The 22,754-nt window shown below is 45.7% G+C and overlaps 1 protein-coding gene across 1 annotated transcript; it reads right to left on the bottom strand.

Annotated features, from left to right (window-relative positions):
- Positions 1-564: 564 nt before the first annotated feature.
- Positions 565-3,580, bottom strand: C12H16orf82 (chromosome 12 C16orf82 homolog). The gene is made up of 4 exons (XM_049905043.1): positions 3,548-3,580; positions 2,991-3,505; positions 2,703-2,848; positions 565-644 (listed from the first exon to the last, which is right to left on the bottom strand). The coding sequence occupies exons 1-4, from the start codon at positions 3,578-3,580 to the stop codon at positions 565-567; spliced, it is 774 nt and encodes a 257-aa protein (XP_049761000.1).
- Between the last annotated feature and the right edge of the window lie 19,174 nt (positions 3,581-22,754).

Here is a 22,754-nt window from a genome sequence, read left to right as displayed (position 1 = left end):
CCACACCCTCTCCCCAGTCCAAGGAAATCCGAGTGTCTTGAGGGTGGCCTTGGCATCTACATTTTTTAAAGCTCTGCAGGTCATTCTAATGTGCAGCCGAGGTTAAGAGCTTCTAGCCTAGAGGAAGCTGGTGCCTTAATCCTCTGGGAAGATGATGGCCTGGTTAGGGGCCAGCAGCAAAAGTGGGCAGGATGGAAAAGTTCAGGAGGGCTTTAGGGACCGGTGTGAAGTGCGGGGTTCCAGCTTGGCCCTGGATGTGATGATGCTGTTTGCTAAGAAGGGGTGCGTGAGGAGGAAGTGGCCAGGGGAGGTGGTGAACTCAGTTTGGCCCTGCTGTGTCTGAGCATCTAGCCTCCCAGCTGAGAGGTCAAGCATGCAGTTATCCAGCACTGCTCTGGCTACAGCTTTGTCTGCCTCCTAACAGCCTCTGTTCTCCTCTGAGAGGATAGCAAGGGGCGGGTATCCTAAGGGGAGACCAGGGGTTCTTTTGGTGGAGAGGAGGACCGTGATGGGGGACAGTGAGGCAGCTAAGTGTCCCCCAGGGCTAGGTGCACAGATGGGGGCTCACTTGGGCAGGGTGGGAAGCCCTTCTGTCTGCCCCAGGTTGTGAGTGCACAGGCCCTGCACAGCCCACGTGGCTTTGCCTGGAGGAAGGCCAAGGAGAGGACATACTCAAAAGGGGTGCTCACACTTGCGAAGGGACTCCCAGAGCATGCATGTGGTGCCCTCACCCAGAACCACTCACGCCTCCTCAAACCTATCAAAACCATCTAAAAGATACGCTGCAGTCTTAACCCCTGTGCCTGTGAATGTGACCTTGTCTGGGGAAACAAGTCTGGCCTCCCAGCAGATGTTACAGCTCCACCTTTTGCTGTTGTTGCAGGGCCAAGAACCCTTTCTACATATTAGCAGTAACTACCTTTCTGTGCCTACGACTAAGCAAGGCAGAAACCACTGTGTCCATTTTACAATGAGTGAGGAAAGGGAAGGAAACAAACGTTGACTTAATATCCATTACTTGCCAGTGACTTCATATACATTCTCATATAATCCATGTAACCATCCCAAATATGAAATAGCAGAGATTGTCCCCATTTTCCAGATGAGGAAACTAAGGCTCGGGAAGGTTAAACATGTTGCCCCAAATCATCAGCTTAGAAGTAGAAGAGTTCATAGCTAAGCCGTTTCCTCTCTTTCCAGAGCACTTTAACGTGTAGCCCACTACCACTATAACCTTGGCCCAGAGCGCATGCGTAGACACACACACACATATAGCATCTCCTGACACCTTTTATTGTCTTTGGTGCCCCCTCAGCTTCCCATCTGTTACCTCGTGCATGTCTTCCTGTCTCTGGCCTCTGCCCCTTGGCAGACCCGCTCGCTCTCCCAGGTCTGCGTGGTGAGTGGAGGGAGAGGCTTCAGTGTCCTGAGAAGGGGAGGGGCAGAGACCTCAGCCCTCCCATCCACCTAGTGGACATTCAGCATATGGCCCAGAGAACTCCCATCTCAGCCGTTCTCGGCTGTTGGGTCTCTGTAGCCATTAAGCATTTACCACGAGATTACTTCTGCCACAGGAGGCACTGTCTCAGCCATCTCAACAAAGGATGATTTTTGGTCTCCTTTGTTTTTCTCTTTGCCTCCTCTGAGATTCACATGGAGACATGAGTGGGTATCAGTGAACATTTGCCTTGGGAATATTCTGGGTTGAGGTTGCCTGGGGGCAGTGCTCACAATGAATGGTATAAATCTCCCTTGGTTGATGCTATTCAAGGTTGCTGCTCCCAGTGGACAGTGCTCACCAGCATTCTCTCTACACAGTGCTCTCACGGGCTGGCGTCACTCACAGCCACTCTAGTAGTACTCCCCTCATGAGAGTCACTGTGGACTGTGCTCCTGAGCAATGGTAAGTGATGATGGTCCTCATTGGAGGTGCTCCCTGTGGACCTTGGCCCTGTGCACGGTACTCCTTTGGGCAGTGCACACCACGGATGTGAGTGTTACAGAACTCGGCAGGGACCAAGTTCCTTGTGGACATGGTTCCCCATGGAAGGTGCTCACATCAGGTGGCTCTGGACATGGACAGTCCCCGCCATGGCTGATACTTGTTTCTCTTGAGCTTGCCAAGGTGGTTGTCATCACTTAGGATAGTTTCATCATGGGTAGGACTAACTTCATATGGTTTCTTATTATCAGTGGTTCTTACTATCGTTGGCACTTGCCATTGGTGGTAATAATGTCACCACCGATGATTTTGGGTACAGATGGTCCCACTGTGATGGCTCTCAGGACAGGTGGCTTCACCACTGATGAGTTTGCTATGGATGGCTCATCACTGAGGTTCCCAATACTGATGTTACTACCATTGGTGGCTTTCACACAGGTGGCGCCACCACCGATGGATCTTGAGGCAGTTGTTCTTACTAACGGTGGTTCTCAGTTTAGATGGTGTCACGATCAATTGCTGATTCTCAGTATAGATGGTGCTTACCATCAATAGTTTCTGCTACATGTGCCCTGTCTGCTGATAATCGTTGCTACAGATGGTACTACCCATTGTGCACACTTGACACAATTGGTGTGCACATTTAAAAGGCCCTTTCTACTTGTTTTGGTCATAGCCACTCTGGGTGAGGTCTGGGTCCCCAAGTCTGTTTCTTAGAGAGGATTTAGGGGCTGAGCAGTGTCCTCATAGAGGCATGCACATCTGGGCAGCTGCTTGCCCTCAATGATCTGGCTGCTGTTTTTCACATTGTCCTGAGCCTTGTCCTCCTGCAGACTGGTATTGCTGCTGTCCAGCCCACTTTGCACATTGCTGTTCACCCTGCTGGTCTGGCAGCTGCCGGTCTGGCTGGAGGGAAGGCTGCCTGTGGAACTGACCAGCCCACTGCTCACCTGGTAGGTGAGGGCACTGCTGCCCTGGCTGATGAAGCTGATGCTGGTCAGGCTGCTGGCTCTGCTGCTGGTGCTGCTGCCTGGCAGGCTGGTCTCACTTTTCCCCTCCAGTCTGCTTGCAGCTATTGGCTTGGCCGGTCTGCCGGCCCTTTAACTGGACGGAGGAGTAGGTGGCACACAGATGGTTGGTCTGGGTGCTGCCTGCCTGGTTGCTGAGCCCTCTACTCAACCTTGAGACTCGACCACTGCCCACCAAGCTGACCTCGCTGTTCTCCTTATCCCCCACGTACCCGCTGCTCGCCAGGCTGATACTACTGCATTTCCCGGGGCTGAGATGTCTCATGCTGGACACATCGCTCTCACTGCTATGGATGCCCCCCAGGTCACTGCAGGAACTTTTCAGGAGGTCCTGAGGCGTCCCTGTGTTGTGGCATGGCCATGCATGTGACTGGAGCTCTAGGCAGGGTGACTGCAGATTTGGATCTTGTCCCTGGGCATCCCAGGCGGGAGACTCCCCCTTTCCTTCTTGGAGGAAAATGGAAGCCAGCTGGGTTTGTTTATCCAGGAAGAGGGGGTCCCCCGGGAAGCCTCTGAATGTTGAGTGGTGGCTTGTCTGGGGAGAGGTGGCTCAATTCAGAAAGGTCTCCTTTTATACCTGAGTGTTCTGATTGGCTGGCTTGGTTTCCATGGTGCTGGAGACTGTGAGGTGGGGCCAGAGTCCAGGGAGAACAATGCTGTCCCCACACCAGTCACATCAGTGCCTCCGCTGGAGGGAAGGGGTCACCCAGAAGAGAGGCTTGTGGCCAGAAGGGGCGAGAACCACCTTCCTGGACACTTTCTGAGGGGCCTGTGGCCTCTGCTTTCCCAGCCACCATGTCAGGAGTCTTGGGTGTACGTTCCAGCTGAGCCACTTCTGAGCTGCATTTCTTTTCTTTTTGTTTAAATTGTGCTTTAAGTCAAAGTTTACAGCTCAAGTTAGTTTCTCACAGAAGAGAACATATACACACATTGTTATACGACCCTAGTTGCTCTCCCTGTAATGTGGCAGCACACTTCTCCTTTCCATCCCAGATTTCCCGTGTCTGTTCAACCAGCTCTTGTCCCTTTGTGCCTTCTCATCTTGCTTCTGGATAGAAGCTTGAGATGTATTTCTTTAGAATGTCACTTCATCTTCTGAGCCTCAGTTTTCCAACTGGTAATGAGAAATATAATTTCCTCCTTGCCCAGGTGGTTCTGGGGAGTGGAGAGAGTACCACAGTCAGGAGTTCAATCTACATTCCTTCCCAGATCTCCAGGTCCTTGCCTGGTCTGGCTCCTGCCCCTCAACATTGGCCCATGTCACACCTCACCCCTTCCTCACCATGGATGGTCCAGTCACTCTGGCCATTTTCTTCTTCCAAGCTCTTACCTGCTGCAGGACCTTTTCACTGGCTGTTCCCTCTGCTTGGAGTGCACTTTTTGGTTCCTCATCCTACAGGTATCACCTTAAACGTCCCTTCCGCAGGGAGGCCTTCCCTGACCTCCCCAAGAAGATCTCTCCTGTTCTTTATGTCACTTCCTAATGTATGCCCCTGGAAACCCTGGTGGTATAGTGGTTAAGAGCTACAGCTGCTAACCAAAAGTTCGGCAGTTCAAATCCACGAGGTGCTCCTTGGAAACGCTATGGGACATTTCTACTGTGTCCCGTAAGGTCGCTATGAGTCGGAATTGACTTGACGGCAACGGGTTAATGTATGCCCTTGTGGCATTAATTACAACTTGCAATTATTCTCTTTTTACGTATTGGTTATTTTTTGCCAGCTTCCTCCACAAGAGTGTAAACTCTGTGAGGGCAGAAATGTTGTTTCTTTAGTGTCTGGTATGCCCACAATGCCCAGCATAGGGCCTGGCACATAGTAGATGCTCATTAAACATTTAATGAATGAGTGAATGAATGAACGAACTTTCCTGGGGTGTGCATCACAGCCACCCGAAGAGTTTTTTAAAAACACGTATTTGGATTTTCTAGGACAGTGGCTCTTTCCTTGGCCGTACGTTGGACTCACTGGGGATTCCTGGGTCTTATCCCCAAAGATTCTGAGCTAATTGGTCTGTGTGGGGATTTTAAAAAGCTCCCCAGGTGATTCCAACTTGGAACCAGTGTTGAGAGTCTGTGGGCGAAGAGGAGAGACTTCAAGCATATATGTGTTTTTAAATTTTATTTTACTTTTGGTGAAAATATACACAGCAAAACCCGTTCCCATTCCACAGTTTCTAGACATAATGATCAGTGACATTGTTACATCCTTCACACTGTGTCAACAATGTCGTTATCTCTGCTCTAGTTGTTTCACTTGCATATACTTAATCTCCCTGCCGCCCCCCAACTTTTATATTGGCCCTTTGATTCTATATAGATATTTGTATTTTTTAAAAACCTAATGCTCAAGGGTGACAATCTTTACTCTTTGGACTAACCTGTTACTTATTTAAAGGTGACTTCAGGGATCATTTCAATTCATGGTCTGAAGAGCAACTCATGGCCATAGTCTTGGGAACTCCTCTGGCCTCAATAGGTCCAGTAAGTTTGGGTTCTTTAAGAATTTGAAGTCGTGTTTCACATTTTTCTTCCTGGTTATCAGGATTCATCCAATGTGTTCCTGTCAAAATGTTCAGTACGGGTAGCTGGGCACCATCTTGTTCATCTGGTCTCAAGGTGCAGGAGGCAGTGGTTTATGTAGACAGTCCTGTAGTCCAGTTCCTTCTCTGATTCTTGAGTTTTCTTCTTTCTCCTTTTTTCTAGATGAATAAAGTCTAGTAGTTGTGTTTTAGATGGCTGCTCATCAGCTTTTAAGACCCGAGACAGTACTCACCATACTCTGAGGTAGAACATAAACTTTAAGAGCTATATTATCAGCATATGTGTGTCTTTTTTTTAGGTGAGTCTGATGTGCGACTCTGATTGAGAAGTACTACTGTAGATGACCCCCACCATCTGTCAATCTGTTGTACTGTGTGGCATGTGTATTGCTGTAATGCTAGAAGCTAGACTACTGGTGTTTCAAATACCAGCAGGATCACCCATGGTAGACAAGTTTCAGTGGAGCTTCCAGATTAAGACAGACTAGGAAGCAAGGCCTGGCAATCTATTTCCAAAAATTAGCTAACGAAAACCCTATGGATCACAATAGACTACTGTCTGATATAGTGTTGGAAGATGAGCCCCCTGAGTTAGAAGGCACTGCACAATGACCAGAACAATGAACTCAAATATGCTAACAATCAGGAAGACGGCACAGGACTGGGCAGCGTTTTGTTACGTTGTGCATAGGGTTGTCATGCGTTGGAGCCAACTCAGTGGCAACTGACAACTGTAGATAAAAACACGCAGCATGACACTTACTAAACCCATTGCCATCGAGTCGATTCCAACTCATAGCGACCCTATAGGACAGAGTAGACTGTCCCGTAGAGTTTCCAAGGAGCACCTGGTGGATTTGAACTGCTGACCCTTTGGTTAGCAGCCGGAGCACTTAAACACTACGCTGCCAGGGTTTCCATGGCGCTTATTAGTAGACACTTAATAGATGTTTATTGAATAAATGAAAGAATTTTTTGACCCTTAAAGGGCTTGTGGATGGGGTTTCAGGACTTTGAGAATTCATTGGAATTGTATTGCAATGAGCTGTATATATACTTCCCCCCGCCAATGGAGGAATCATACTTGTTACATTATCTGTTGCTGTCCTGTCAGTCCTGACTCAACGACCTTATAGGACAGACTAGGACTGCCCCATAGGGTTTCCAAGGAGTGGCTGGTGGATTTGAGCTGCCAACCTTTGGTTAGTAGCTGAACACTTAACCACTGTGCCACCAGGGCTCCCTATCTATACTTTGTCCCCCTAATGGAGGAATCATAGCTTTTACAGAATTCTCAAAGGTGCCTGTGATCCCCAAAAGATCAAGAAACATAAAGATTCAATGCAACTCTTGCCTTAGCATTAGACCCTGGTACTTAGCCAGACTCTCACAGGTCTGGAGGGGGCTGGCTTGCTCTGTTTGCTCAGGATGGGGTAGAGAAGAAATGTACTCTGGAGAGAGAGCTGCTCAGCCCCTTGACAGCCATCAGTGCTAATTATCACTGTCATCTTATTATGAATTCCTGTCCCATTGCCTGGGACCATTTAGAGTCTCTCTTTGCTGTACCAAGAGGTAATCTCTTTTGCTTGGGAAATTCTGATCCTTCTGGGCTGCGGGAGGAGTGTCTAACAGCTGTCCCCAGCCCTGTGTTTCCCCTCTAGGGTAGGAGGAGACAGACAGGGTGGCTTAGTGGTGATGCTCAGAGTAAGGGGTGTGGTGGGACCCAACTGTTGTGTTCCCTCAGGGACAAGCTGTAGCCCTTTAAGGGACTGGCAGGAAAGAGGTAGGGGTCAGGCACCTGGCAGGCAGGCTAGGGCTCCGGACTCTCTCAAGTATAAAACACACTGATGCCCCAGTGCTGGAGCTTAGTAGTCGGCCTACTGGACTTATGACCCCTCCCAACCCCCTTCCCATCCCAGCTGCCCCAGGCACATCACGTAATGGGCCTGAGGACTAGAGTGGAATAAATGGCAGAGACCATGCTGTAATCAGAGTCCCTTCCTCTATAGCACCTGTAAGCCCGGGATCAGTAGCCTGTGGGTATATAAGCGATGATGCCACATGAGCAACCAGCTTAGCACCCCCTTCATAATATCTCTCAAGGTTGCTCTGGGAGTGCTAGGGAAGGCATCTCAGGTGGGCTCCTGTTCTTTTGCCCCAGCCTTTTCATTCTGCCTCCTACCTGAAAAGCCACCTGAGGGTGGTGCTCTTATCTTGTCCCTGACCAGTTGTCTGTGCTATGTAGAGGCCAGAATGCCTACTTAGGTGCTGCTTCCTGGCTTCCTCCAGGCATGCAGATCCTCAGGGTTCAAATGGAGCAACCCTCCGGAGATCACAGTCCACTGGTGCCCTGTGTTCTGGGAAAAGTGGTGGAAGGTGTTTCTCATTTAAATCCTGTTCCCACCACCCGGGTAACACACCAACTTGACCTCTCTGAACCTTGGCTCTCAACATGGGAAATGGAGTAACGCCACTGATAAGGGCATTCCCCCTGTGGGATGCTGTGAGGGTTGAATAGAAGCACCCAGGATGCAGTCTGCCCCTGGTGGGGACCACTGCCTGACCCGCACTCGAACTTTCTGCTTTAAAGCAGAATATGAAAAACTGTGTTTGAACCATGAAACCCTGTTGCTCTCAGCATCACCCACTGACAGGTTTCCACACAGGCACACCTGTGGGAGAGCCTCCCCTGCCATCCTCCCCTGGATGCCTTTTTTGAGTTCCAGGGGCCCCCACCATCAGACCCCAGTCTCGGCAAGGACACTGTTATGGATTGAATTATGTCTGCCCCAAATATGTGTTATAAGTCCTAACCTCTATGCTGTGGTTATAAACCCATTTGGGAATGGTCGTCTTTGTTATGTTAATGAGGAATGATTAGCATAGGGTATATCTTGAGTCACAGTACCTCGTACCTCAGAGCTGATAGAGAAAGCCTTCCACAGAGCTGGCACCCTCAGTTGGCACTCCTAGCATCCTAAACTGTGGGAAAATAAATTTCTGTTTGTTAAAGCCATCTACTTGTATTTCTGTGGTAGCAGCACTAGATAACTGAGACAGAACTTGGTACCAGAAGAGTGGGGTGCTGTTCTAACAGATACCTGAATTGTGGAAGTCATTCTGGAATTGGGTAATGGGCACAGGCTGGAATACTTTAAGGTGTATGATAGTAAAAGCCTAAATTGCCTTGAAGAAACTGTTGATAGAATTATGGATGTCAAAGGCAATTTTGGTGAGGGCTTAGAAGGAGGTGAGGAGAGCTGTAGAGAAAGTCTCTATATTTAGAGAATACATACGGTGTCAGCAATAAAATGTTGCTAGAAACGTGGACATTAAATGTGCTTCCAGTGAGGCTTTAAGAGAAAATGATGAAGATGTGATTGGACAGTGGAGGAAGGGTGATGCTTTTTCTGCAGTGACAAAGAACTTGACTGAATTATGTTCAAATGTTAGATGGAAGGTAGAACTTGTAAATGATGAACTTGGATATCTGGCTGATGAGATTTCTGAGATCTTAAATGTGCTGTGTGGTTTCTCTTTGTAGCTTATAGTAAAATGTGAGAGGAGAGAGATGGACTTAAAAATGAACTGTCCAAAATGAAAACAGAACTTAAAGATTTGGAAAATTCTGGTTTACAAACTAAGGCCATGTGTCCCAGAATGTTCACCAAAGATGTGCCTACACAATTTTTTATTAAAGAGATTAAGCTTGTGACTGATGAATCTAACCAACTACCACAGCAGAAAACCCCTCAGCTTAGACTTAGAATGAAAGGAAAGAACACTGTCTGCCTCTTGGAATTCTGTAGGCAGTGTCTTAGATATCCAGTGCTGCTATAACAAAAATACCACAAGTGGATGGCTTTAACAAACAGAAATGTATTTCCTCACAGTACACTAGGCTAGAAGTCCAAATTCAGGGCGTCAGCTCCAGGGGAAGGCTTTCTCTCTCTGTCGGCTCTGGAGGAAGGTCCTTCTCATCAATCTTCTCCTGGACTAGGAGTTTCTCTGCACAGGAATCTCAGTTCCAAAGGATGTGCTCTGCTCCTGACACTGCTTTCTTGGTGGTTTGAGGTCCCCTGTCTCTCTGCTGGCTTCTCTCTTTTATATCTCAAAAGAGATTGGCTCAAGGCACAGTCCAATCTTGTAGATTAAGTCTTGCCTCATTAACATAACTTCCGCCTATCCTACCTCATTAGCATCATAGAAGTAGGATTTACAACACACAGGAAAGTCACATCAGATGACAGAGTGGTGGACAATCACACAATACTGGGAATCATGGCCTAGTCAAATTGACACACATATTTTTGGGGGACACAATACAAATCCATGACAGGCAGGAAACAGGCCAAAGGAGCAATATCTGCTGTCCTCCAAGAAAAGAAAAAGACCATCCCTGGGCCAGCTCAGAGATCAGCAGAACTGTTGGAAGGAGCACAGGAAGCAGAGCCTTCTCAGTTTCAAAGGGTAGGGCCACAGTTTCCTGGATTGCCAACTTGGTTCTGGAGTGTGGGGCCGCTAAGAAGGTGTGTGAGGAAGATAGGGCCACCACCCAAAGCTGAGTGAGCAGGGCTGCCATATCCAAGGGGCAGAAGAATGGGGCTGGCTGGGGCTGGGGGGTTGCAGTCACCACTCAGATGAACTTGGAGAATGGGGCTACCTAAAGCTGAGAGAGCAGAGTTGCCATCCCAGAGGGCCTAGAATGTGGAGCTGAAGCCTAGGGCTGAGGGGCCTCTACCCAGAATCCAGAGGGCATGGCCAACACCCAGAGTTTGGAGGGCATGGCCATTGTCCAGATGGTATCAGAGAAGAGAGGATTATTTTCAAGCCTTGGGAGCTAGTATAAATTGTTCTGCTGGGTTCTAGACTTGATTGGTACGTGTTATCTCTTGTTTCCCTTCAATTTCTCCCATTTGTAATGGAAATGTCTACATCGTGCCTGTTCTACCATTGTACTTTGGAAGCAGATAATTTGTGTTCTAAATTTCACAGGTTCACAGATGAAGAGGGATTTTGCCCCAGGATGGAATACACCTAAAGTCTCACCCATGTTTGATTTAGAAGATTCAAAAGATGAAATTTTGGATTTTGAGTTGATTTAAGACTTTTAGGATGATGTGATGGAGTGAGTGTGCTTTGCATGTGGCAAGGACATGAATTTTTGAGGGCCAAAGGGTGGAATGTTCTGGATTGAATTATGTCCCCCCAAAATATGTGTTGTAAATTGTAGTCTCTGTCCCTGTGGTTTATAATCCCATTTGGGAATGAGTTGTCTTTGTTAAATTAATGAGGCAGTATTAGTGTAGGGTATATTTTGAGCCAGTCTCTTTCGAGATATAAAAGAGATTAAACATGAAAGTTAGGAAGCGGAGGTAGGGTAAGACAGATGGCAAGACACGTGGAGATCTCCAAGGAACCAGGAAACAGAAGCTGAAGAGGCAAGGACCTTCCTCCAGAGTTAGCAGGGAGAAAAAGCCCCTAGAGCCGGCACCTGAGTTTGGACTTCTAGCCTCCTAGACTGTGAGTGAATAAATTTCTGTTTGTTAAAGCCATTCGCTTGTGGTATTTCTGTTATAGCAGCACTGGATAACTAAGACAGACACTAACTCATTCATTTTGGAGATTCCTTGAGTACCTACTGTGTGCTACACTGTGCAGTGTGGCAAGTGCTCCACTAAGAAGGCGGAGCGCAGTGCATGCTGGGTTAGCACATAGCTGGAACTGGTGGAACTCAGGGTACCTGACTCCCCACCCGGGGGTTTCTCCCTGCAGCGTAGCTGGAGCCTATAGTGACCATTTCTGGAGGGTTTGCACTGTGCCAAACACTGGCGTGTGTTCTCTCCCTTACTCCTTGTAAGAGTTTTATGTGGTGCCTATTAACGGCTTTCCCATTTTACAGGATGTACAAGGAGCAGAAAGATTTGGCAGCTTGCCTGGCCTCAGACAGCTATGACTGCCCTGCCTCTAACTCCAGGACTGGGCAGCAAGGCAGGGCTTGTCATGGGGGTGATGAATGCCATTTCTGTGAGCCAAGAGCAGTGGGCACCTTCCTACGCAGACCCACATGGCACTGGAACGAGAACAAGGTAGACTCTAGGGTGCATCTGGCCTCTCTGGGAACTCTCCTCCAGGGAGCCAGGCAGAGAGAACCAGCTCAGTCATGGCCTGGAGGGGCCCTCTGTCTAGGAAGAAAGGCAGTTCTTCTTTGGGGTGGATACAGGATTCTCTCCCCTCCCCCCCTTTTTTATTTAAGGCTTACCAAAAAAAAAAAAAAAAAAAGTGAACATGCATGTACTCATCATTCAGTTCAAGAAATAAAACATCACCGATAGACTCAAAGCCCCGTGATGAGTCTCCCGTCGCAGTCCCAAATCTGATGCCTGTCACTCCGATGCTCCACTTCACACTTGAATGAAGTGTGAAAAGATGTATCCCTAAACCAACGTGGGACTCTTTGTATGCTGTTTATCTCGATATAAAGGGCTTTGTTCACTATCCGTCTACAACTTGCTTTTATGTTCGGCATTATAGTTGTGAGATTCAAATGTGCTTATATGTGTAGTTCCCCCTGGGCAAATTATCCAAACTCCTTCAGCCTCAGTCTCCTTCTCTGTAAAATGGAGCTAGTAAATGTTAGCTATTAATATACTTGAGGTCAGGGAGTATGTGTTTTGCTACTGTGGCATCTCCAGTGACTAGAAAAGGCTCTGGCATGTTGTGAGTGCTTCATGTGAAGGAGACACAGCCCTAAATGTGTATCAATAGACCAGATAGATAAGTTTTGACATCTATCAGTGGAATACTCTACACAAGTGAAAATTAGCTTGAACTACATGTAAAGTTTTGTTGAATGAATAGACGCAAATCAATTAGAACTATGGCTGACAAAAGAAAAGATCAGTAGGTTTTTTTGTCAGTGTAAGGCAAGCTTGCCAGTTTGTTGTACTGTGATGACTTTGCATGTTGCTATGATGCCACCGGTATCATGTACCCACAGGGTCACCCCTGGTAGATAGGTGTCAGCGGAGCTTCCACACTAAGACTAGGAAGAAAGGCCTGGCAGTATACTTCCGAAAATCACCCGATGAAAACCATATCAATCAGAATAGAACATTGTTTATTAGAGTGCTGGAAGATGAGTCTCCTTGGTTGGAAGGCGCTCAGAATGCACAGTAGCTGCAACAATGGATTCGAGTATACCAAAGATTGTGAAAATGATACAGGACCAGACAACATTTCATTCTGTTGCACATGGGGCTTCATGAATCGAAGCTGATTCCACAACAACTAACAGCAGATTTGTTCTTTCTTCTTTTTTTCTTTTTGAGTGGATCAAATGAGAAAGTGAGTTATGTCTTTCCAAGTGCAGGGTTCTAAAGTTAGAAGGATGGTAAATACATGCTGGATGGGATTCTGGTGGTGGGGATAGGGTGTTGGGGCAGAGGATCTTTGAAGGATGGCCCGTTCTTATCAAGCCCCACATTACAGATGAGGAAACTGAGCCTCATTGAGTGGAAAGAAATTTCTGAAAACTACTTGTCTTGTGAATCGTAGATCTGAGATTCAAACCAGGTCTTACTATGGTGAGTTCCAGGTTTACGGGTGGGGAGAGAGACTCTCAGAGAGGGAAAGAGCTTTGCTGGGGCTACCCAGCAAGTCTGTGGCAGAGCTGAGGGCGAGGCCGCTTGTCTCATGGAAGGGCAGAGGTGGAAAGCTGTAGGAACTGTAGCTGCTCACTAGGAGATGAGAGTGGGAGCAGGGTCCAAGGGGGACCTGGAGGGCCCCAGGGAACTTCTCACCTGGGTTTTCGCCTCCTGGTGCGACCAGTGTTCACGATTCGGCAGCCTCGGTTTCCTCCTCTGTAAAGGGAACCAACGCTGTCCGTTCGAGCACCCCGAACTCCCAGAGGAGAAAACACTGCTGGAGGCAGTTGGTATCCCCAGCCCCCAGCCGGTCCTGGCGCCCTCTGCTCTGCGGCTCCCTCAGCTTCTTGGTTAGGACAGGTGCCCCCTGTCACCCACAGTGAGCAATGCAGGCCCTGAGTTACCACAGTGGGCTCGTGTGGAAGGATGCCACCACTGAAAAGTGCACTGCCTTTCATCATTTTATTACTGCACATTTGCAGAGACGAGAAATTATCAGCAGAAAATGAGGATATAAAACCCCGCTGCAGCCGACCACCTTTTTTGGGGCGCTCTGTGGAGCACTTGGCCGCTGTCCAGCAGATCAGTTCATTTTTAACGGTGAAGGACGATAGTTCATCTGCTTAATTCAAACGAGGTGACATAATATCCTTCATTTGGACTTATTACTGGCACGGTGGTGACTCGGCTCCCAGCATTCTTTGGGCAGGAGAGTCTGTCATTACTGCACATTTTCTCTCGCTGGCCAAATGCAAAGTCCACAGGAAGGGCTGCCACAGTGGAAAGCAGAGATCGACAGGGAATAGGTCACACTGGATATTAAGGAATGAAAATGAATGCATTCTTGCCTCCATTGAATAAGCAGCTGTACTTGGGCCTCTGTGATCCATGAAATAGGCTGTCAGAAAATAGGAAATGGGCTGCCTTTGAACTTCACCCGGTGATTCTGCCCTGTCGCCTTGGAGATTGGTTCTGCAGCCCAGGCAGGGGATGGGGGTGCGGGAGGGGGGAGGAACACTCACCTTCCTGGCTGCATACCAGACCTGTTGTTTCAGATGGCCCTGGGGGGAGCCACGTTATTCTCCCCAATTTGCAGATGAGGAAAACAAGGCTCAGAAAGATCAAAGATTTGCTCAGGGTCTCTGAGGAGCAGAGCCTGGCTTCAGTGTGACCCAAAGAGCGGTATGGTTGAGAAGTTGAGACTAAAGAACCTCAAAGACTCTCTCTCCTGTCACAAGACCACAGGCAAGCTGTTGGTCTTCAAGTCTCAGCTTTCCACGTGGAAGGAAAACCCTTGCACTGGATTGCAATGGAAATTAACCAAGGAGATGGACAAAATGAGTTTACACAGTGCTCCATACATAGTGATGGCTCGCAGGCACTGTTATTGTTATTCTGAACTTTTCTTTACATTCTTCAGATATTTATAGGATGGGAGGATAAAGACAGTGCAAGTGGGTGGTGGGGTTGGGACCTGTCCCTGGGACCTACCCCAGAGTCCATAGAAAGTAGTAGAAAGTCTGGGCTGGGGAGGAGGTTTTGAGAAGTTTATGGTGAAGTTGCTCCCTTCCCTGCTTTATTTCTCTCCATAACAACTCTTCACCATATCTATGTATTTTACTCAGTTATCCTGTTCATTGTTTGTCTCTCCTTCCACCCCCCTCCTTAGAATTTGTGGGAGGGTGAAGTTTGATCAGCTCCCCAGGGAACCAGGGCCGAGAAGGGGGAGAGAGGAGTGAGGTGAGTTTTTCAAGCATCTTTGGTTAAAATTTCAATATTTTGTTGATCGTGGTTTTGTTTTTTTTTTTTGGTATTCTGGTTTTTAAAAAATATTGTACCAAAATATTACTTATCCTGATTATTGAGTTTTTGCATCCGAGGCGAGTGCCTCACTTGCCTCACCTTAGTCCCAGCTCTTTCTAGAATGATGCCTGTCGGAGTAGGGACATTCAGTACTTACAAATATTTGCTCAATGGGTGATGAAGCCCTGTTCTGTTCAATACTCATTTCTTGGGTCCTCAGAGAAGAGGCTGCCTCCCACAATGGATATTCAAGACTCCATGTATCTGAAGGAAGCTAGAACCCCAAACAGCTTCTCTTACTTGGAGCCATAATCTGGAGGCAACTGAGTATTTCCAAGAGCAGCGAGTTAAAGAATAAGGGTGTGCCCCTTGTAGGATCTGATTATGGAACCAATTAGAACTCGAATCTCTAAATTTGGCTCATTGGAGAATGGAATGCAAGAAATCCAAGGAGCTCTGAAAAATCTGTGCAGAATTTCATCCCATTATTAGAAACTGCTGCACCTTCCTGTCTCCTGGATTCAATTGCAAGCCTGGATGCAATTAAAAGCCACATCAAGTTGTAGGGACAATTGTTACTGTAATGAGGTCCGGCTGTGCGGTGCCACTAAACTTTTCTCCCCCGTGTTGGGCACACCTGGGGTGAGCAGGTTTGGCTTCTGCTGTGATAGCTCTGGTGCTCCATTTCAGGGAAATAATCAGACCTTGCCCCTACCTTTAGCTTTTATTTCCTTCCAAAGCTGAGGTTTCATCGAGATGCATTCTTATAATTAAAGCAGGAGTGAGAAATAACCTCCTATATAATTTAAAATGGTAAAATTATCAATATCTTTCGCAGCCTCGGCTTTAAATCTTAGCCACCAACAACTCCCCTATTAACGGGCCTAATTAAATCCATTTTTCAGGACGTCTTTGGCAAATTCCATTTTAGCAAAACTATGGGAAGTTCAGTTTGATTTGTCTCTGTTCCACAGAGCTCCTCTGTGAGAATGAAGACGAGGTGGCTGCTCGTGTCTCATGTCTTATATTTATTAATTCATTCAACAAATATATATTGAGCTCCTACTATGTGCATTGGCATTGGACTAGGGGAAGGGGATGGACAGTTCCTGCCCTCGTGACCAGAGGGAAATGGGAGTCATTCATTCATTCAGCAAACATGTATTGAACCCTCTAATGGGGGAGCCATTGTGTTGGGCCCTTGTACTATACTGATGAAAGACCACCCCCCTTCCACAATGATCATTACCAATTTGAGGTGATGCTGACAGTTAATAAATGCTCTGTGATAAGCACTCTGATAAGGTTAAGCAGAGGAGACTGTGGGAACTTGGAGGAAGGCTTCTAACTCAGACTGGAATTTCGGATCAGTGAAGGTTCCCTGCAGCTAGTATTTAAGGGTAAGGTGTTATCCATGTGAAACAAGGAGAGGGGAAGGAGTTGTGTGTGCAGGAATGCATGGGCACAGGGGCATAGGAGAACCTGAAAGCTATGAACTCTGAGTGATTTCATCTGGTTAAGGGTAGTACTTTCTGGCTGCATACTAATAACAACCTGGGAAGTTTTGAAAAAACTCAGTTGCCTGTACCTCATCCCTGATCACATAAATCCTAATTTCTGGGGGTGGGGCCCAGGCATTGATATATATATATATTTAAGTTTCCTGAGTAATTCTAATGTGTACTAGGTGGTCAGGGTTGACAGACAGTGGGCTAAAAGCATGCAGAGTGGTGAGAGCTGAAGCTGGAGAAAAAGGGGACTAGATGGTGAAGAGTCTTAGAAGCCTGCTAAGGGATTTGAGACTTACCTGACTGAGACTGGTGAGACTCACTGAAGGTTGTAAGCAGAATTGTAAGCTCAGATTTGTACTTCAGAAAGGATTAGTCTTCCAGTTTTGTAGAGGATAGATTGGGGTTACGGAAGGCAGAGAAGCTGATAAAGAGGCTATTGCAGTATTCTGGACATGCGATGATGGCGGGTTGGGCCTATGGTCATGATCATGGGGATGGAGCGGAGAGATATTTAGGAGGTGGAATTGACTAGACTGGGCAGTGAATTGTGCATCCTGGGTGAGGTAGGGGAAAGAGTTTAAGAGGTCTCCCAGTGGCTTTGGTGACTAGATGGATGGTTGTGATATTAATAAATTGGAGAGTGGCCAGGAAAGATAATGAGTTGGATTTAGGACATGTTGGAGAGATACAGTTGGCATTTGGAGATGAGACATGACACAGAATTGTATTCTGTATATATGAAGAGATTGGGAAGTCAACTGTGATCTAAAATTGGAAGGTGTCATCTAAGGAGAATATATAACATCAGAGTAAGTGAAGCAAATGGCCAAGGATGGAGCATCAGCATTTAAAGGGTTGGAGTCTTGAGGAGCTGGGAAAGACTTGACAAGGAAAAGCAGACAGTGATGTCATGAATCTAAGGAAGAGAGAGTGACAAGGAGAGAATGTCAAAATATTGAAAATTGTACAGAGATCAAATAAAAAGGAAGACCCTTTTATTCATCTAGGAAAAATCAGTTTTGTTGAGACACTAGAGTTAGAAACTAGACTGCAGTTGTTTGGGAAGTGAGTAGGAGAGAGGTGAATTTGGGTATAGGTGATGTGATGGTCCAAGAAGGGGAAACGAGAGATTGGCAGTACCTATAGGAGATGTTGGATTGAGGGAGGTATTTGAGTCCCCCCAGAAGAGTCTGAGACAAGGATTGAGTTCAAGTAGTTTATTTGGGAAGTGATTCCAGGAAATGCTGGTAGGGGAATGAAGGAATGAGGCAGAAAAGATAAGGAGATTAATCAAGAGTATGCCAGCAAGTAATTACCATGGGAAAATGGAGCTTAATCTCAGGGGATAACTGTGGAAGACAGTATGGAACATGCTTCTCAGAGTTATTCCACATGAGGGGTGAGGGAACTGGGGTATTTATCCACCCATAAGTCATTAGGTGAGGGCTGTTTTTTTTTTTTTGTTCTTTGGGGTTGAGGGAGCATTAGTTCCAAGGCATTTTTAGCCTGCTTGGGGAGAGTGGGCTCTGGAAACCAGAGGTGAAGGTGATGGCAATTGGAAGTTGGACTGAAATGATGAAGATGATAAGGACTGAAGGGATAAGGATGGGCACCACAGCATCTGCTACAGGAGGAATTTATTTTTTTCAGACAAAAGAGAATTTATCATGATTGAATGACAAGGATATGGAGTCAGAATGAGAGGGAGAGGTTGAAAATACAAGTAACAGAGAAAAAACTGTGAGTAAGGATGTAAGCTTAAGGCTTTATGGAAGTGATAAGAGGCTGTAGTTGGTAAGTAGGAGACTGGAATTCAAGCTTCCAGAAGTTGAGCATGTCTGCATTTCCATTTGCTGATAAGATTCTTGGTGTGATCATTGTTGTGGGTGGCTCAAGTGCAAGGAAAGAGAGGTCCACTGGAGATGGGGAGATAGAAGGTCAGGGAGGTAAAGATGTGGACTGAGTCATTCACAGTGGGCATTGAAGTTCCCAAGGACTCAAGGATGGAGAGAAAGGCTAAACTAGCTGCCATAGTTATTAATGAGTATTAGAAGTCACTGGCTACCCCAGTTCCATTCACATGGCTGGAGTGAACCAAGGAGGTGTGTCCACCATTTGGTCTTGGGCCAGGAAAGAGCCTTGTAAGTCAGAAGAAGAGATCAGTCTGAAGAGGCATGGCTAGAAGTTTTAGAGGGAAGTTGGAAGACAGAGTCAAGATACCTGGAGTCAAGTCCAAGGGGTAAGCAGGAGGCCATGGAGAGGACAAAAGGGGGTCAGGAACCAGAGAAGCCAAGAGGAGGTTGGGAAGCCAGATTCAAGATAGGTCAAGGTGCATGGTTTAGGATGAAGGCTGTGGATAAGGAGAAGAAACACTGATAGAATTAAAGGGAAAGACAGATAGTACTACAATAATAATTGAAGACTTCAATATACCACTTTCAATATTGGACAGAACATCTAGACAGAAGATCAACAAGGAAAGACTAGACCTCAATGACGCTATAAACGAACTAGACTTGACAGACATATAGAACACTTCACTGAAAAACAGCACAATATGCGTTCTACTCCAGTGCACGTGGATCATTCTCCAGGATAGATGACATTTTAGGTCACAAAGCAAGTCTTGATAAATTTTAAAAAGATAGAAATCATAAAAGTATTTTCTCTGACCAGAATGGAGTGAAGTGGTAACAGTCAATAGCAGGAAAAAAAAAAAAAAAAAAACCCTTGGAAAATAAACAAATATATGGAAATTAAAGAACACAATATTAAACTACCAATGGGTCAAGGAAGAAATCACAAATTTCTTAGAGCTAAATGAAAATGAAAGCACAACATACCAAACCTTATGGGATGCAGCAAAGGCAGTGCTCAGAGGGAAAATTATAGCAATAAATGCCTACATAAGAAAAGAAGATCTCAAATTAACAGCCTAATTTGACGACTCTAGGAACAAGAAAGAGAAGAGCAAACTAAGCCTAAACCTACCAGAAGAAAAGAAGTAACAACAATCAGAGTAGAACTACATGAAATCGAAAACAGAGAAAATCAATAAAACCAGAAGATGGTTCTTTGAAAAGTTAATAAAATTGACAAACCTTTAGCTAGACTGATAAAGAAAAGGTACAAATAATCAAAATAAAAAGTGAAAGAAGAGACATTACAATTGACCCAATAGAAATAAAGAGAATTATGACGATATTATGAACAACTGTATGGCAACAAACTGGATAACCTAGATGAAATGGAAAAATTCTTAAAAGCACACAATCTACCCAAACTGACTCAAGAGGAGAAATAGAAAGTCTCAACAGATTCATAACAAGTGAAGAAATAGGATCAGTGATGAAAAACCTCCAAACAAAAAAAAAGTCCTGGACCAGATGGCTTCACTGGGGAATTCTACCAAACGTTTAGAGGATTGACACAATACTGTTTAAACTCTTCTAAAAGAAGGAAGGAAGAAATACTCCCTAATTCATCCTGTGAAACAAACATAACCCTGATTCCAAAACCAGACAAAGATACCACAAGAAAAGAAAACTACAGGCCAATATCTCTCATGCATATAGATGCAAAAATCCTCAACAAACTAGAATCCAACAGCATATTAAAAGAGTCATACACCATGACCAAGTGGGATCTTAAAACATACCATAACCAAACCAAACCAAACCCAGTGCCGTCGAGTCGATTTCGACTCATAGCGACCCTATAGGACAGAGTAGAACTGCCCCATAGAGTTTCCAGGGAGCACCTAGCAGATTCAAACTGCTGACCCTTTGGTTAGCAGCCGTAGCACTTAACCACTACACCACCAGGGTTTCCAAAACATGCTATTCAGCTGTAGTAATCAAAACAGCCTGGTACGGGAATAACAATAGATCCATAGATCAATTAAATAGATTTGAAAGTCCACATATAAACCCACACATCTGTGGCCAACAGATTTTTGACAAGGGTGCTAACTATATTCAATGCGGAAAGAAGAATCTCTTCAATAAATAGTGCTGAGAAAATTGGATTTCCACACACAGAGAAATGAGACAGGATCCATGACTCACACCATACACAAAAACAAATTCAAAATGGATTAAGGACCTAAATGTGCAAACTAAAATCATAAAATTCTTTAAAAAAATAGGCAGGACAATGCTGTCAGGCCCAGCTTTTAACAATGAATTATCTAGTATAATAACAAAAGCACAAACAGCAAAAGAAAAAATAAATGGATTCTCATAAAGATTAAAAACTTTCATTCATCAAAAGACTTTATCAAAGGCAAGGTCATGGAAACTCCATAGACACATCCAGACTCCCTGAGGGACCAAATTCCTGGGCTGAGGGCTGTGGGGACCGTGGTCTTGGGGAATATCTAGCTCAATTGGCATAACATAGTTTATAAAGAGTTGTTCTACATTCTACTTTGGTGAGTGGTGCCTGGGGTCTTTAAAAAGCTTGTGAGCGGCCATCTAAGATAGTCTACTGGTCTAACCCCATCAGGAACAAGGGAGAATGAAGAAAACCAAAGACAGAAGGGAAAGATTAGTCCAGGGTGGGGCTGGGGGGTGGGGGGAACTTACCAAAAGACGGAAAAGCTAAGCCACCCGTTGGGAGAGTATTTCTGGAAACCATATATATGACAAGAATCTAGTAAGAATATATTTTGTATACACACACACACATATATAAATAAAACTTCAACAACTTAACAACAAAAGGCAAATCACCCAATCATAAAACAGGAAAGAACTTGAATAGTGTCTTAGTTATGTACTGCTGCTGTAACAGAAATACCAAAAGTGAATAGCTTTAACAAAGAAATTTATTTTCTCACAGTCTAGTAGGCTAAAAATCCAAATTCAGGACATCAGCTCCAGGGGAAGACTTTCTCTGTTGGCTCTGGAGGAAGGTCCTTCTTATCAGTCTTCTGCTGGACTAGGAGCTTCTCCACAGAGGACTCCCTGGTCAAAAGGATGCACTCCGTTCCTGGTGCTGCTTTCTTGGTGGTATGAGGTCCTTCCTCTCTGCTTGCTTCCCTTTCCTTTTATCTCCTGAGAGAGAAAAGGCAGTGCAGCCCACACCTTAGGGAAACTCCAATTACGTTGGATCACGAAGGGTGTTACATCTCATCCTAATCTTCTTTAACATAATCTAGCCTTGCCTCATTAACCACAGGCACAGATGAGGATTTACAACACATACAAAAATTATATCAATCACAAAATGGAGGGCAACCAAACAATACTGGGAATCATGGCCTAACCAAGTTGACACACATTTTGGGGAGACACAATTCAATCCATGACAAATAAACATTTCATCAAAGACCAAAAAAATACCCAAACCCGTTGCTGTTGAGTTAATTCCAACTCAAAGCGACCCTATAGGACAGGGTAGAACCGCCCCACAGAGTTTCCAAGGAGCGCCTGCTGGTAGATTCAAATTGCTGTCATTTTGGTTAGCAAAGAGGACATTGAAATGCCTGCCAAACACATGAAAAGCCGCTCAGTGTTACTAGCCGTCAGAGAGATGCAAATCAGAACCACAATGAGATACCATTTTCACTCCCGCTAGGATTGCTAAAGGGCTCTGGTGGAACAGTCGTTAAGAGCTCACCTGCTAATCGAAAAGTCAGCAGGTCAAATCTACCACCCACTCCTTGGAAACCCTGTGGGGTAGTTCTTATCTGTCCTATAGGGTCACTGTGAGTTGGAATCTCAAGGGGTTTCATTTTTGTTTTTGTTTTGGTTAGACTGGTTAGGATAAAAAAAGCTGAAAATAACATATATTGGTGAGGATGTGGGGAAATTGGAACCCTTACTCATTGCCACTGGAAATGCAAAATAGTACAGATGTTGTGGAAAACAGCGTGGAACTTTGGAACACCGCACCAAAAACGGGGCACAGGCCAAGACCTCACTTTCAGATAATGTCAGTTTTTCACGTAACAACCTGGTCTTTGGAACCTCACCATGTTGTTAAGTGAGGAGTGGGTATACGTGCTTCCTCTTTATTCCTTCCTGTTCCAGCACAGGCCCATATTACCACTGAAGAATGTCTGGGCCTCTAGGCCTTTAAATAATTGTTCATTCCCTAGAACAGAGACTCATTTGGTCTGAAAATCGCTCCACATTAACTTGTAATCAAAAGCTTCCTGCTCTTTGTTCTGCCTAAAATAGGCCATTTGAGAAGAAAGCAACACATCTGGTGAGGGACCCTCACAACTGCAGAACCCCAGTGGCCAGCTCGGGCCTCAGGGTACACTGACTAGACTCCA

This window comes from Elephas maximus, chromosome 12, assembly GCF_024166365.1.
Source record: "Elephas maximus indicus isolate mEleMax1 chromosome 12, mEleMax1 primary haplotype, whole genome shotgun sequence".
Classification (NCBI taxonomy): Eukaryota; Metazoa; Chordata; class Mammalia; order Proboscidea; family Elephantidae; genus Elephas; species Elephas maximus.
This window is presented reverse-complemented; position numbering and strand designations above follow the sequence as displayed.